This window comes from Gracilinanus agilis, chromosome 4 (genome assembly GCF_016433145.1).
Source record: "Gracilinanus agilis isolate LMUSP501 chromosome 4, AgileGrace, whole genome shotgun sequence".
NCBI lineage: Eukaryota > Metazoa > Chordata > Mammalia > Didelphimorphia > Didelphidae > Gracilinanus > Gracilinanus agilis.
This window is the reverse complement of record NC_058133.1, coordinates 394,890,856-394,905,898: the sequence shown is the minus strand read 5'-3', so window position 1 is coordinate 394,905,898 and position 15,043 is coordinate 394,890,856. Positions and strand designations below refer to the sequence as shown.

At 36.3% G+C, this 15,043-nt stretch overlaps 1 protein-coding gene across 1 annotated transcript in view; it reads left to right on the top strand.

Annotated features, from left to right (window-relative positions):
• Positions 1–15,043, top strand: part of MAP3K5 (mitogen-activated protein kinase kinase kinase 5) — a 301,627-nt gene that overhangs the window by 216,785 nt on the left and 69,799 nt on the right. Inside the window, exon 15 of the mRNA XM_044677087.1 lies at positions 12,392–12,525. Coding sequence (XP_044533022.1) covers positions 12,392–12,525 — 134 coding nt within the window. The remainder of the gene's footprint in view (positions 1–12,391; positions 12,526–15,043) is intronic.

Sequence of the window (15,043 nt, the reverse complement as noted above, 5' to 3'; positions counted from 1 at the left end):
TGACAGAGCTGGTTTCATTGTGTGTTCCAAGACATGAAATATCATTCCATGGGACACTTGTAATGCTCGTGAAGTATTATTATAAACTAGTAGAACCCTGAGAAGATTATTATAGTGCAGTCAAAAACTTGATATAAAAAGTACATAAAGAACTATTAAAAATTTACAAAGCTAATGTCTAATCCCAATCAATAAATGGACCCATAAGATGAATAGTTTGTTGTTTTTGTTTTTTTTTTAAAACCCTTACCTTCCATCTTAGAATCAATACTGTACAAGCAGTAAGAACTAGGCAAATGGGAGTTAAGTGACCCAAGATCACACAGCTAAGAAATGTCTGAGGCCAGCTTTGAACCCAAGAACTCCCATCCCCAGGCCTGGTTCTCAATCAACTGAGCCACCTAGCTGTCTCCTAAAATACTATATTATCCAGTAAATGCTCCACCCTTCTTACCAAGTGAAGAGACATGGAACACATAGCTCTCAATTTGTAATACAGTCTCATTTGCAAATTACATTGGATGAAGACAGTAGACAATTACAGTCAGTATCTTGCTCTCAAAGTAGACAGTGATAAAAGTGAGTATGCAAAGAACTTGGCATGAACTAATCCAAACCAGAGAGAAAGAATTTGTAGATAAAACTGGAATGAAGGCAACAAATGTACATGAAACAAAACAGATCTGCTAGCATTTCTCTAGTGATCTTTTCTTATTGGTTCTGGCTGTAGAACCTCCATATTTAGATTCTGCTTCTTCAGCACCTGGTGGAGAGAAAGTAAGTGACAGAGGCACCTCTGAAGATGGTAGGGATGGTAAGGATATGAAGCTTCCTCAGGCTCTGGGCCACTGTATTCCTCTACTTTAATGGAAAATCTAGTTCCTCTCCTAAGACTTTCTGATTTCAAAGAGGTTTGGACAGCCCCATCTCATACAATAAGTGTAACTGTGATTTTTCTAACAGTTAATAAAACTTGTTTAGAAAGTATTTTGTAGTTAAAATAAGACTTTCCTTACAAGGACTCTGTGAAGTTATGAAGCATTACTATATATTCACTTAACAAATGACACTGTAGCAATATTAGTATTTTATAGAGAAAACTGAGGCCCTGTGAGATTATGATTGGCCTATGAGCATATAGCTAGATGACTCAGTGGCTAAGAGTGCTAGAACTGGAGTCAGGAAGACCAGAGTTTAAATTCCATCTCATATACTGATTGGCTATGTGTCCCTGGCTAGTTACTTTATACTTCTGTGCCTTGGTTTCCTCCTCTGTAAAATAGGGATAATAATAGTACCTATCTTACACTGTTGGTTCAAGAACAAAATAATATTTAGTTTTTTTTAACTGATTGCATTTCTTTTATTCAAAGATATTTTATTTTCCCGATTACATGTAATAACAATTTTCAACATATGTATTCTGAAATTATAAGATATAAATTGTCTCCCTTCCCTCACCACCCCTGTCAGAGATGACATTTGATCTGGGTTATATATGCATTAATGAGATATTTGTAAAGCACTTAACATAGTGCCTGGCACATAGTTGGCACTTATAATCAGTGTATATAGAATATAATAGATTACTAATGATGGCTTAAGAGAAAGGGTGTAAAAGGCATTATGACCAGAAAAAAAGATGGGATGTTCCTATAACAAGTGGATAACCTAAGCACCATATTGATACCTATACAATATAGGAAGGAAGAACAGCCACTTCCTCATCTTCCAGAAGGTTATTGTTTTCCCTTGATGGCTGTGTCCTCTAATCATGCTAATTAAAATTTTATAGCAGCTTCCTTTGTGGTGGCAAAGAACTGGAAATTGAAGGGGTACTCATTAATTGGGAATGGCTAAACAAGTTGTGGCATATGGTTGTGATGGAATACTCCTACATAGTAAAAAACAATGAACAGTTTAATTTCTTTAAACCATGGAAAAACCTACATGAAATTATGAAGAGTGAAATTAGCAGAACCAAGAAAACATAGAAAGAACTTATAGATAGAAATAAGTAACACATAAATTTATTTATACATATATCTTTTTGGCAAATGATGCATTTTCTAGTGCAGGAAGTGCTGTGGACCATAGCAAGCCAATACTGTCTGTAGAGTTTTCTTGGCAAAGATACTGGAGTGATTTGCCAATTCCTCCTCCAGTAGACAAAGGCGAAAAGGGTGAAATGTCTTGCCCAGGTTCATATAAGTGTCTGAGGTCAGATTTGAACTCCGGTCTTTCAGACTCCAGGCTCAGTGCTCTATTCACTGAGCCACCTAGCTGCCTCCACCTGATACATAATAGGCTTTTAATAAATGCTTGTTGAATTGAACCACAGGACTCTCGCACATTGTATCACATCACCTATGGAAGATTTATAGGAAGCCATGAACAAGAATACCAGCATGAGAAAGTGGAGGAGAGAGGAATGAGATTTACATTCTGTTATAGTGAAAAATTTTCCTATACCAATGAGATTGTGGATCCATCCAAATAATGGTTTCCATTCTAGTAACCACCACTTTTATAATTTGGCTCTCTAGAATATTTTTAACATTCTAACTTTATATTATATTCATTAAAATTAACATTATGGGGGCAGCTGGGTAGCTCAGTGGAGTGAGAGTCAGGCCCAGAGACAGGAGGTCCTAGGTTCAAACCCGGCCTCAGCTACTTCCCAGATGTGTGACCCTGGGCAAGTCACTTGACCCCCATTGCCCACCCTTACCACTCTTCCACCTATGAGACAATACACCGAAGTACAAGGGTTTAAAAAAAATTAACATTATGAGGGGGAGCATAGAGTGGTAGATAAAAATAAAGAACCATTCTCATAAACAAGGAGCATTTAGGTGGTATAATGGACAGAGTGCCATACTGGAGTCAGGAAGGCTCATCTTCCTCAATTCAAATCTGGCCTCAGATACTAGCTGTGTCATCCTGGTCAAGTCACTTAACCCTTTTTGCCTCAGTTTCTTCATCTGAAAAATGAACTGGAGAAGGAAATGGCAAAACACTCCAATATCCCAACCAAGAAAACCCAGATAGTGTCATGGAGAGTGTGACACAACTAAAATATCTAAATAACAATAACAAGCATTCAAATTCTGACTTTGACATGTCAATCTCTCATTATTCTAGCCAACTCTAAATCTGTAATTGCAGAGAAAGTGCTAACTCGTATTCATGGAGGGGATTTCCTCATCTGGACATTTCTTATACCAGAGAAATCACAGGTCCAGGCTTCATCCTTGACCTTTAAGCATTATTTTCAATATCACATGTTTAAAAGTGGAAGTAGTATTTAAATGTGTGAATGCCACATCAAAGACAGTGTTCACATCTTTCACTCTTCACATGACAAACATAAAGAATGACTTCAGAGATTTCCTTTCCACTACTTTTTATTTGAAAATCATAAAGTCCCGTGATGACAAAGCTCTGTTGGAGATAGTATAATAAGTCCCAGTGTTTTGGGCATTGGTGACCAGCCTTCTAGGTGCCATGATAAAAAAATAAAATAAAATAAAAGTGTAGAAAGGCCAGTTGGTCAGGAAGTATGTCTTTGGTTTTCATTCAGTCTCCTAGGCTATAGTCAACAGTAAGCAAAGATGAAATACTGAAGCAGTTCTATAAAATACACATTTTAAAGCTTATCTCTACTTTCTTTGCAACTTGTAAAATTTTTTTATTGGAAAGAACAGGTCAAGGTCTATATTTCTTTTTGCTTTTAATATTTAGTTTTCAGTGAAGCAGTAAAACACATCACTTTATAGTAAGAATCAATACAAAAGGATACTTCTGATACCTTATCGTCCTCAAGTTCAGGAGGACCGTTAATATTTGCAAGGCACTTTACAAATATAATCTTATTTGAACTTCATAACAAGCCTGGGAGGAAGAAGATACTATCCCCCACTTTACAGATAAGGAAACTGAGGCAGAGGTCAAGTGACTTGCCCAGGGTCAAAGCAAGTATTCAGGGCAGACTTGAATTCAGATCTTGTTTACTCCAAATCCAGTAGTTTTTCCTCCAAAAATTTTTAAAATTTTCATATTCATTATATTGGATAAGAAAACACAGACAAAAAAAGACAAAAAAACATAAAGTATGCTTCAATTTGCATTCAGAGTTCATCAGTTCTCCCTTTAGAGGTAGATAGCATTTTCCATCCTGTGTCCTTTGGCATTGTCTTGAAATGAATTAGCAAAATCTTTCACAATTGCTCAACCTTACATTATTGGTGTTACTGTGTACAGTGTTCTCCTGGTTATGCTCATGTCACTCTGCATCAGTTCATGTAAGTCTTTTCATATTTTAATGAAATCATCCTACTTTTCACTTATTGTAGCACAATCATATAATCATTCCATCACAATCACATACCACATCTTGTTCAGCCCTTTTCCAAGTGATGAGCATCCCTTCAATTTCTAATTTTTTGCCAACACAAAAAGAGCTGCTATAAAAATTTTTGCACAAATAAGTCTTTTTTCCCTTTTCTTTGATCTCTGGGATACAGACTTAGTAGTGGTATTTCTGTGTCAAAGGTTTGCACAGTGTTGTAGCCCTTTGAGCATAGCTCCAAGTTGTTCTCTAGAATGGTTAGACTAGTGCCACCTAGTTGCCTTTAAATTCATTTCAATTTTTTTTAATGATCAGTTAGTTACCTACTATATACAAAACTCCGTGCTCAGATACAATAACTCATTACCAAAAAAAAAAGGCTCCTGTGTTCAAGAAGCTTATTTTCAACTTCTTAGGGATCAGTGTTATTTTTTAACCCAGGAATTTATTTTACCATATAACAGGTATAAGCATGACCCTTTCTACTCAGTTCATTAATTCCCCCTGTTAAAACAGGATCATATTTCACATCTACATAATTGAGCTTGATCAATATGGTTTCAATATTCAAATAATACAGTTCTTAGCATGGTTATCAATAGTAGGTTCTGTTCCCTTTTAATTCTCATTTTAATTAATAAAATAAATATAATAATAAAATTAACTTCTGTCATTCATTTTCTCCTTATGGATGAAGTGATGATGTCAAATCTGGAAAACAACTTAAGATCTAAGAGTTTAGCCCTCCCATTTCTTCATAAGGCCTGATTAAGTGGATCTGTAATAGTTTAAGGCTTCTTTTCAGGAGATTCTCTAAGGTATTATATAAGTGGAATTAGCCCCAAGAGTGAGTTCTATGCCAGGTTCTACTGTCTAATCTTCCAAATGTCACATGGCATTGTGTTTCCTCCTTTCTGGTAGATCCTGATTAGGGCAGGTACAGAAGACTTTTTCCACCAAGAAAGGATTATGCTTCCTTGTAACACATGAGTCCCGACTGAAAAACATACATACATATACATACACACACACACACACACACACACACACACACACCTGTGTGTGTAGATATGTGTGTATGTATATGTACACCCCTAAAACCAAAAACTTGGGCTACCCACAAACGTGTTCTTCTTCAAAGCAAATAATTTCACTAAAATTTGTTTTTCCCAGACACCCTATTCACCTAGCAACCACAACCCTCCCTGGTGTCCCATTTCTATAAATGCCCTTTAAAACATCTGTTTCATACCTAAAGCTGAAAATTGCATCTGAGCTTTGTAAACACTTTGCCCATCATTTGGTCCTGCTACCATACTGACTAATCATAACCCTTTTAAACATTCTCTTCAGGGAAGACCCATTTTTTTCTACCTCTGCTTTGAGGAATATTGTGAAAGAGTCCTTTTATTTTCCTATTCAATGAGAAATAAAAGATAATTTGACTTCAAAATGAATAATAAACAGACAAAGGGCATCTATTAAGCCCTTGCTATGTGCCTAGTCACATTGCAATTATGATTTGCCTAATCTTCTATGAGGAGATGTCATCCTGTCATCTGGGAGTCTACATAGGTTATAATGGTCTTCTCTAGTTGATATCCTTTAGATTTCTATCACCATCCTTCTATTATCTCCTTTCCCTCCATCTATCCTATTCTTCCTTCTTCCAGAATGCTAAGTGTCTCCTCTGTGAAATATCTCAGAGCACATTCAAGTCACAATGCAAATTTCCCACTGTCACTTGAACCTAAAATCAATATTTGCCTTTTGTAAATAAAGAGCATTTGTTAGCCCATCAGAATCCCAGATGCTATTAGTTGAATAGCATCTATTGGGCTCCTCTTCAGCTCTGTGACAACTAGTGATCTCTGTAAGGTAGATAAGTGGTCTTCTCTCTCCTTCCCTACTCCTGCCAGGCAGAAGTTTTGTCTTTATGCCTTTTTATCCTGTAAGAACGTAAGGTATTGGTGATTTTTCTTAGTTCCCTTATTTATGTGCATGAAACAGCTCTTCCCCCACCAGCACCTACCCCCAACTTTTATTACATGGAAAGAGAAGTTTCTTCCTGTCTTCTCACTGTATCTAGAAGACAAACAGCCCCTCCAGGTCGGAGCCTCTCCCCTGGGTATGACCAACAAGAGAGACTGTTATTTCTCTTTGCTATGTAGGAAAGGGATAATCTCTTTCTTTTTTATACATCACTTCCCCTCCCACTGGGCATACATTTGGCTGGAAGCCAGCTAGGGAAGCTCACAGAAAGTCTATTGAGGAGGATTGTATATAGCCTTCTACCAATGTGCACATTTCTCAGCAGAATTTGCTGCTCAGGGTAAGGGACTAGAAGGAAGGGATTTTTTCCATTTGTCTATGACATTTGCAAGATTTTTTTCTTTTCTAGTAATTTATATTAATGGATAAAGGGCTGGCCTTCATGTCAAGACCTGGGATGAAGCTCTTAAAGCAGCCAGGTGGTACAGTGGATAGAGCACTTGTCCTGTAGTCAGAAGGAAAAAAAAAACAAACAAAAAAACCTGAGTTCAAATACAGCCTCAAACTGTATTAGCTGTTTGACCCTGAGTAAGAACCCAAGTTCAAATCCAGCTTTGAACACTTACTACCTATGTGACCCTGGGCAACTCACTTGACCTCTGCTCATCTCAGTTTGCTCATCTGTAAAATAGAGATAATAATAGCACCTACCTTCCTAAGTTGTTTGGAGGATTAAATGAGATGAAAAATTATAAATTATAAAATGCACTCAGCACAATGCCTAGCATTTAGTAAAGACTATATAAGTGTTAGCTATTATTATTGTTGTTATATTTATAAAGCATTTTACAAACTTTAAAGTGTTATATAAGTTCTAGCTATTGTTATTATTCCACTGGTGACGAAGTATTAGGTACCTTCTCTGTATCCTCTACATGTCTCATTCTTTGACATTCTTCGATCTCTGAAAGGCTTGTAAGCCTGGGCAAAACAAAAGCATAAAAATGTATTTGAGAAGTATTACCAGGTGGCTTCAGACAAGTCATCCAACCTTCCTGGACTTATCTAGACTCCTATTTTGAAAATGAAGAATTTGGATTAGATCTGTGTTCCTCAGCTTGGTTTGGTTTTTCCTGAGGTCACAGGCAATAAGCATTAGAGGCAGGATTGGTAGCCAAGTCCTAGGATCGCAAAGCCGAGGTTCTTTCTTATCTACTGCACCTGCCTTCTGCTTTTACCGTGGACTTCTTGGCACAGAACGATTAAGCAGAAAGCTTCATTAATGCTGTTCTTTTGCTTTTTGACAAATCACTCATCCTTTTCCTTGCTGGTCTTTCCATCAATACTTACTACTCACCATCAGCAACAATAACACTATTACTATCAACAACAAAAACACTACAACTGCTTTTACCACTACTACCACCGCCGCTACTACCAAAAACAACATTGCTAATAATATTACTACCAAAAACAAAAAAACTACCACTACTACTACTAACACAACTATTACTAGTAGTAGTAGTAGTAATAATGATAACAATTTATATATTGCCTATCAAGTGCCAGATACTGTACTGAGGCATTAGCCCCAATTCCCAAACTAAAAAAGTACTTTTTAAAAAATCGTTTATCTAATTAATTAATTTAGAGTATTTCCCCATGGTTACATGATTCATATTCTTTCCCTCCCCTCCTCCTTCCCCACTCCCAGAGCCAATGAGCAATTCCCTTGGGTTTTACATGTATCATTGTTCGAAACCTATTTCCATATTATTACTATTTGTAAGAGTGATCATTTAAAGTCAACATCCCCAATCATATCCCCATCAAACCATGTGATCAATCATGTTTTTCTTCTGTGTTTCTGCTCCCACAGTCCTTTCTCTGGATGTGAATAGTGTTCTTTCTCATAAGTCCCTCAGAATTGTCCTGGATCATTGCATTGCTGCTAGTAGAGAAGTCCATTATGTTCGATTGTATAAAAAAGTACTTATTGAGAAAGCAAATAAACATGGTTTTGTTGCATTATGTAATCACAGACAAGACATAGTCGCCACATTATTTTCTAACTTATGGCCATACAAACAAAATTTGTTCATGTCCCATCTTTTATTCCTTCTATCGCCACTTACTTTTTAACCTCTCTTCTCATTTTTCTCTTTGTTAGCTCTAATGCCTCTCACCATGTTTTTGTTATTATTTTCCAATTTCCCTTCACCCTTTTCAGCCAAGACAGCTTCTTTGTCATTCTCTTTTTACTCATTCTTTATAATAAAGATTTTTTGGGAATAACATGAAAAGATAGTAACAAACAGAAACAAAAGAGTCAGTTACCTGTTGTCCTATAATAATTATTGTTAACTCATGTTTAGATTAAGTAGGTTTCTCTAATAGAAATATTCCTTTGTTATTCTTGGGTTCTTGAGGAAAACTAAATTATAGTCCCTTATTTGGAGCCTGTATGTCCTTCACTCATTCCTTGTCCACTTTTATGTGAGGGGTAGGGATGAGGAAGGAAGTGTACTTTGAACTAGTGTGGTCAACCAAGGTGTCCCTTTTTTGGATACCTTTATTTTTTGTATGCCAGTCATTTCTAAATATGGCTTTCCCACTGCATCCAGTGAACCTTCACACACACACACACACACACACACACACACCCCTATGTATATGTGTGTACAGAGATATATATTCCCATATACATGCACATATAATTCTGTGAATATGTACCTATATGTGTGTATTTCAATATACACGTGGGAAGGTTCACCATGGGAAGTGGAAGAGTAGGACAATCATATTTGAAAATAAATGTTATATGAAAATTTAAGACTATAAAAGGGGGAGGTTGTGTATATATACATTTAAAAGTATAAGGGGGCCCAGTTCTCAGAGCAAGGCTGAGAGAGAGAGAGAGAGAAAAGAGAGAGAGAGACACACACACACACACATAAATATAAATATGTGTATGTCATCATGTATTTCCAGAAGGACATTCACCAAACCATCCACATGGGTTAGCAGCCAGAAAGAGCCTTTTTATTCTTGCTTTGAGGCATAAGGCAAGACCTTCCAGTCGATGTCCCAGAAGTAAGCTCTTCCCACACCCCAAGAGGGTTGACAACAAGCAGAATACACTGCATGTAATGACAACTGGGGCTGTTTGCTGGAAAATATGGGAGGAGCATTGCTAGCCATTATGAAATATTAGGGCCACAAAATTAACAACTTTAGGAGCCTGAGTAGAATCAACCAATCAACATTTATTAAGTACCTTTTTTGTGCCAGGCACTAAGCTAACCTTGGAGGATCCAAAAAGAGAAAAAAGACAGTCCTTGCTTTCAAGTAGCTCACAGTTGCATGTCTGGGAAATGTGTGTTTCTGTGTACACACTGATAGAATATATTTATATGTAGTTGGTCTGGGGAAATCCCTAGGCTATCTTCCTTTTTTGTTACATTAATAGTTTTATTAATAATGATTAAGTTAATTTGTTTTGGTTGCAGGTGATATTTATTTTGCCCAGTAGTTTACATGATATTTTTAAAAGTTCATTTATTTAATTAATTAATTTAAAGTATTTTTCCATGGTTCCATGATTCATGTTCTTTCCCTCCTCTCCTCCTACCCCCTCCCATAGCCAATGAGCAATTTCATTAGTTTTACATATGTCATTGATCAAGCTCTATTTCCATATTATTAACATTTGCATTAGGGTGATCATTTAAAGTCTGCTTCCCCAATCATAACCCCATCAACCCATGAGATCAATGATATGTTTTTCTTCTGTGTTTCTACTCCCACAATTCTTTCTCTGGATGTGGATAGTGTTCTTTCTCATAAATTCCTCTGGATTGTCCTGGATCATTGCATTGCTGCTAGCAGAAAAGGCTATAACATTCGATTGTACCACAGTGTATCAGCTTCTGTGTACAGTGTTCTTCTGGCTCTGCTCCTTTCGCTCTGCATCAATTCCTGGAAGTCTTTCCAGTTCACATGGAATTCCTCCAGTTCTTTATTCCTTTGAGCACAATAGTATTCCATCACCAACAGATACCACAATCTGTTCAGCCATTCCCCAATCAAAGGACATCCCCTCATTTTCCAATTTTTTGCCTCCACAAAAAGCACAGCTATAAACATTTTTTGTACATACATTTTTCCTTATTATCTCTTTGGGATATAAACCCAGCAGTGCTATGGCTGGATCAAAGGGCAGGCATTCTTTTAAAGCCCTGTGGGCATAGTTCGAAATTGCCATCCAGAATGGTTGGATCAATTCACAACTCCACTAGCAGTGCATAAATGTCCCAATTTTGCCACATCCCCTCCAATATTTATTGCTTTCCTTTGCTGTCATATTACCTAGGCTATCTTCTGTTGTTTCTAACATACCATAATCACTTTTTGATATTTACAGAGAGGCCCATGATTTCTTTTACTGGCCTAGAAAGTCATATACTCTCTACTAGCAAGTTCCTTCCTCATAATTTAAGCTGCTAAGACTCCTTTTAAGAGAGTTGTGCTTCTTCCTTGGTCTCAGCTCATTTACTGTTCTCCACATTTCCCTTGAGAAGAGCATACTTGTTTCTTCCATATCATATGCTGCTGTCCTGAACCTCATGGAGGATCACGTTGGCCAGTTTCATTCCCTTTTAAATTAATGCATCTGAATCCAAGTGTATTTTCAGTTTTAATAGATATGGGGTAGGCATACATTTGCCCAAGAGACTATGCCTTAATTTCTAGATCCTACAGATTTGTTTCTTCATAATTCCTTTTAGATAGTGAAAACATAGAGGCAAATAATCTGTTGACATACTTAGAAGAGTAAGAATGATCACTATCTATCCTAAGAGTAACTACATTCTCAAAACATTGCTAGAAATACATGTTCTGAACACTGTGCTCCCAATTCCCTTGCTAACTGGATGGAATTATGCATTATATGTCCAAATAAGAAGAAGAGCAAATTGTGTTTCGATTTTCTTTGCTGATAAAAGTTTCCATTTGAAAACATTTTCCAATCTTTTCTTTTTCTAAATCTGTTTTTTGGAATTCTTCAATCATGCAAAACTTTTCTGTGAGAGTTTTTAAGTACAGATTGTCCTGGCAGAATGTACTTTGAGAGTGAGAGTCCTGAAAGATCAAAGATAGGAAAAGGATTCATAATAACAAGAGTTTGTTAAATGAGAGTCAAAGTGGGCCTCTGGGATGGAAATCAGTTACATAGGTTTTTAGACTTGTGAATGGCTTGAATTGTCTTTTGTCAAGAAATACAATGTATTTCTCTAATTCACATTTTTCTCTTCTATTAAAATATAACTTTTCTTTGGTAGTATTCATATCAATGAGCATAGGTTGGTGTGACAGGTAGGTGTGTGTGTGTGTGTGTGGCCTGAAATCAGGAAGACGACCTGAGTTCTACACTTAATAGTTATGTGACCCAAGACAAGTCACTTTACCCTTTTTGCCTCAGGTTCCTCATCTGTCAAATGAGCTGGAGTAGGAAGTGGCAAACTGCTTCAGTACCTTTGCCAAGAATACTCCAAGTGGAGATATGAAGTCAGACACAACTGAAAAATAACTTTAACAACAATATACACATAAACACATATATGTATGTAAGGATGTACGTGTACATGCTATTGTGATGGTCATTATTTGATTACTAGCTTCCATGGATATTGTCTTTGGAATTGGCCTTGTAACATTCTCTCTGATTTTAAGCTTCTTTTGTTAATGCTATTTTTTTTTTATCTTAAACCCTTAACTTCTGTATATTGGCTCCTAGGTGGAAGATTGGTAAGGGTGGGCAATGGGGGTCAAGTGACTTGCCCAGGGTCACACAGCTGGGAAGTGTCTGAGGCCGGATTTGAACCTAGGACCTCCCATCTCTAGGCCTGGCTCTCAATCCACTGAGCTACCCAGCTGCCCCTGTTAATGCTATTTTGCAAAGCAAATCTGAAAAGAAAGTTATTTTAAAAAGTAATGTTAAAATATTTAATGAAACCAACACTAAATCTTTTCTTTTTTCTTTTTTAGTATGACTATGAATATGATGAAAATGGTGACAGAGTCATTTTAGGGAAGGGTACTTATGGTATAGTTTATGCCGGACGTGACCTGAGCAATCAAGTCAGAATCGCTATTAAAGAAATTCCAGAGCGGGATAGCAGGTACAGTAATTATAGTTGATCAATTCTATTTTCTAAAGTATATGGAATTTTTAGCCAAAAAAAAAAAAAAAGTTAAACTGCTGGGCATTCTTTAATGAAGGTCTTTCTAAAAAAGTCTGCTATTTATGTTCACTGCCTTGGTGTACCGTATCTACCCAAATATAGCCCCACCATTTTTTTACCTTTCCTCTAAACTGTTTTCTATGTCCTGTATGTGTGTGTCTGTATGTGTGTGAGAGAGAGAGAGGGAGAGAGAGAGAAAGAGAGAGTATAAATCAGGTATGCACATTATGTAGAAATAGAAAACAACTATGAAAATGACAAACAAAAATTAATATAACAATTACTTATTTGAAATGTAAAAATTCTTTCACACTAATTATGCTTCATGTAGAAATATTTTTCTATGTATACACATTTATAGTTTTCCTTGTAAATAAATCTCATTTGATGATTAAAATTCTCTGGAGACCTTCTTAATTTTATAATTTTTATTTATTAAACTGCAAAAAGGCAACAGAGAGAGGGAGAGACCTCATGCCCTTAGGAGTCCTCAGTTCCCAAGAATAGGGCCAACTTCCTGTCCCCTCCATCAATTTCCTGAAGGAAAGAGGCCTTTCCAAAGCCTCTCTGATTGGAGGACTCAGACTTCAATCAGGACAAGAGGCAGGTCTTCCAGACTCAGGAGGTTCTCTTCTCCTTTGTCATGTGACCTAACATGACAAAGTTGACTGACTTCATTATCTGAGAGTCCTTGTTTACAGATAAAACTAAGAGCTTGTCTCCACCCTGTCAATTTTTACTTCTTCTCAAAATATGTAAACAAAAGGAAGGTGACCCCACCCAGTCTCACAGCCTCTGGGAGAAACCAGTTTGAACTTCAGCCCTAAAATCAAATATTTTTTCAAAGGGATGCTGAAAATCATATTACAGAAGATACCCCATTTCAATCTTAATTTTCCACAGAAATGTAGCCTCTATTTGGATCAATGTGAGTTTTTACAGTTGCCACATTTTCTGATTATTTAAACTGTTTTTTATTCTTCATCATGATGTTTGTTTCATATTTACCACTTCTTTTAAATAAGAAATAACATCTTTATTCTTGGTAAAGTAAAAAAAAATGTTTTTAGTAGGTTTGACAGTGAAACAATTCTTAATTGAATAAGAAATGATTATATAAAGAAAGACCGTATAGTTTAGTGAATAGAAAGCTAGTTGCTTCTGAGTCAGGAAAACCTAGATTCAGGAGTCCCATCAATTCATTTTTGTTGGATGGACAAACCACAATGCCCCAGGCAACTCTATGACAATGATTTGCAGAACAGTTGCTAACCTGAATTGGTAAAGTTTTCCTCATTGGGAGTTCCCCATACTATTGAAATAACAAGCCCAGACCAAAAATGTCTGCAAATTTGTCATCACATTTGTTATATATTCTCATAGGCTAAGCATATGCAATATATTTTCAGAGAGAGTGGAGGAAAGATGTACAAAACCCCTGAAACACCTATAAAAGTGATAGTAATTAGAAGATAATATTTAAAGGGACTGGAGGGAAATACTTTATAAATCATGCTGCTCCCAGGATGTGTTATCGCCTGGTTATATGTACGTATTCACATTTGCATAGAGCACATAGACAAAAACAGTACCTTCTCCCAATCTTTAACAATATTCTTCCCAGTAGTCCCTGCTAGAAAGGCATTATATGCAAAGCCTTCACTGTTAAGACTAAGCACTTGAAGTCTTGGTACAAGAAATCTTTTCTTTTCCTTATTTGAGGAGATTATAAACTTACTATCATATTAGCTTGCTATTATAGTGCAGAAATGTATTTATGTCTCTGTGCCCTAAAGGGGTTTGGTGTGCCATTAAAAAAAGAGAGTTGTAATTGCTTGAAAATATAATGCTTTGGCTATGAATAATGCAGTAATTAAACAATGACTGGGTAGTTGGATAGCATTATATATGCAGAAAGATATTGGCTTTGCAAAAATGGCTGAGGAAAATAGGTTCCATCTGAGCTCTCTTCCCATACCAGAGAGACCTTGAGAACTATTATTCTCTGGTTTTCATTGTATAAACATAGATTATCCCAAACCACAATTTCATACCTGCTTGACTTCCTTGTAATACCCAGTATCCTCCTTAAGCATACACCATTGGAATATGTGCTTTGACGAGACTATTTTGAGTATTACCTTCAATAAAAACTAACTAAAAAAGTGGATTTATCACAAAATGGACATCCAGTTAGCTCCTGACACATTGTGTGCTTGGCACTTAATAGGTCCTCAACAAATATTCTTAATTATTATAATTGCATATAATAACTATACATCGTTAATGATATTATAATTATATATTATTCATTATATCATAATTAATATTAATGATTAAACTTAATTCCAAAACCAAATGTAAAATGACTAGTCTGTATTACCTGCCATTTGTTTTATCTGTAGCACTACCCTCAGCTAATTGAAGAATTGATTTTATTCTGTTTTCTAATATT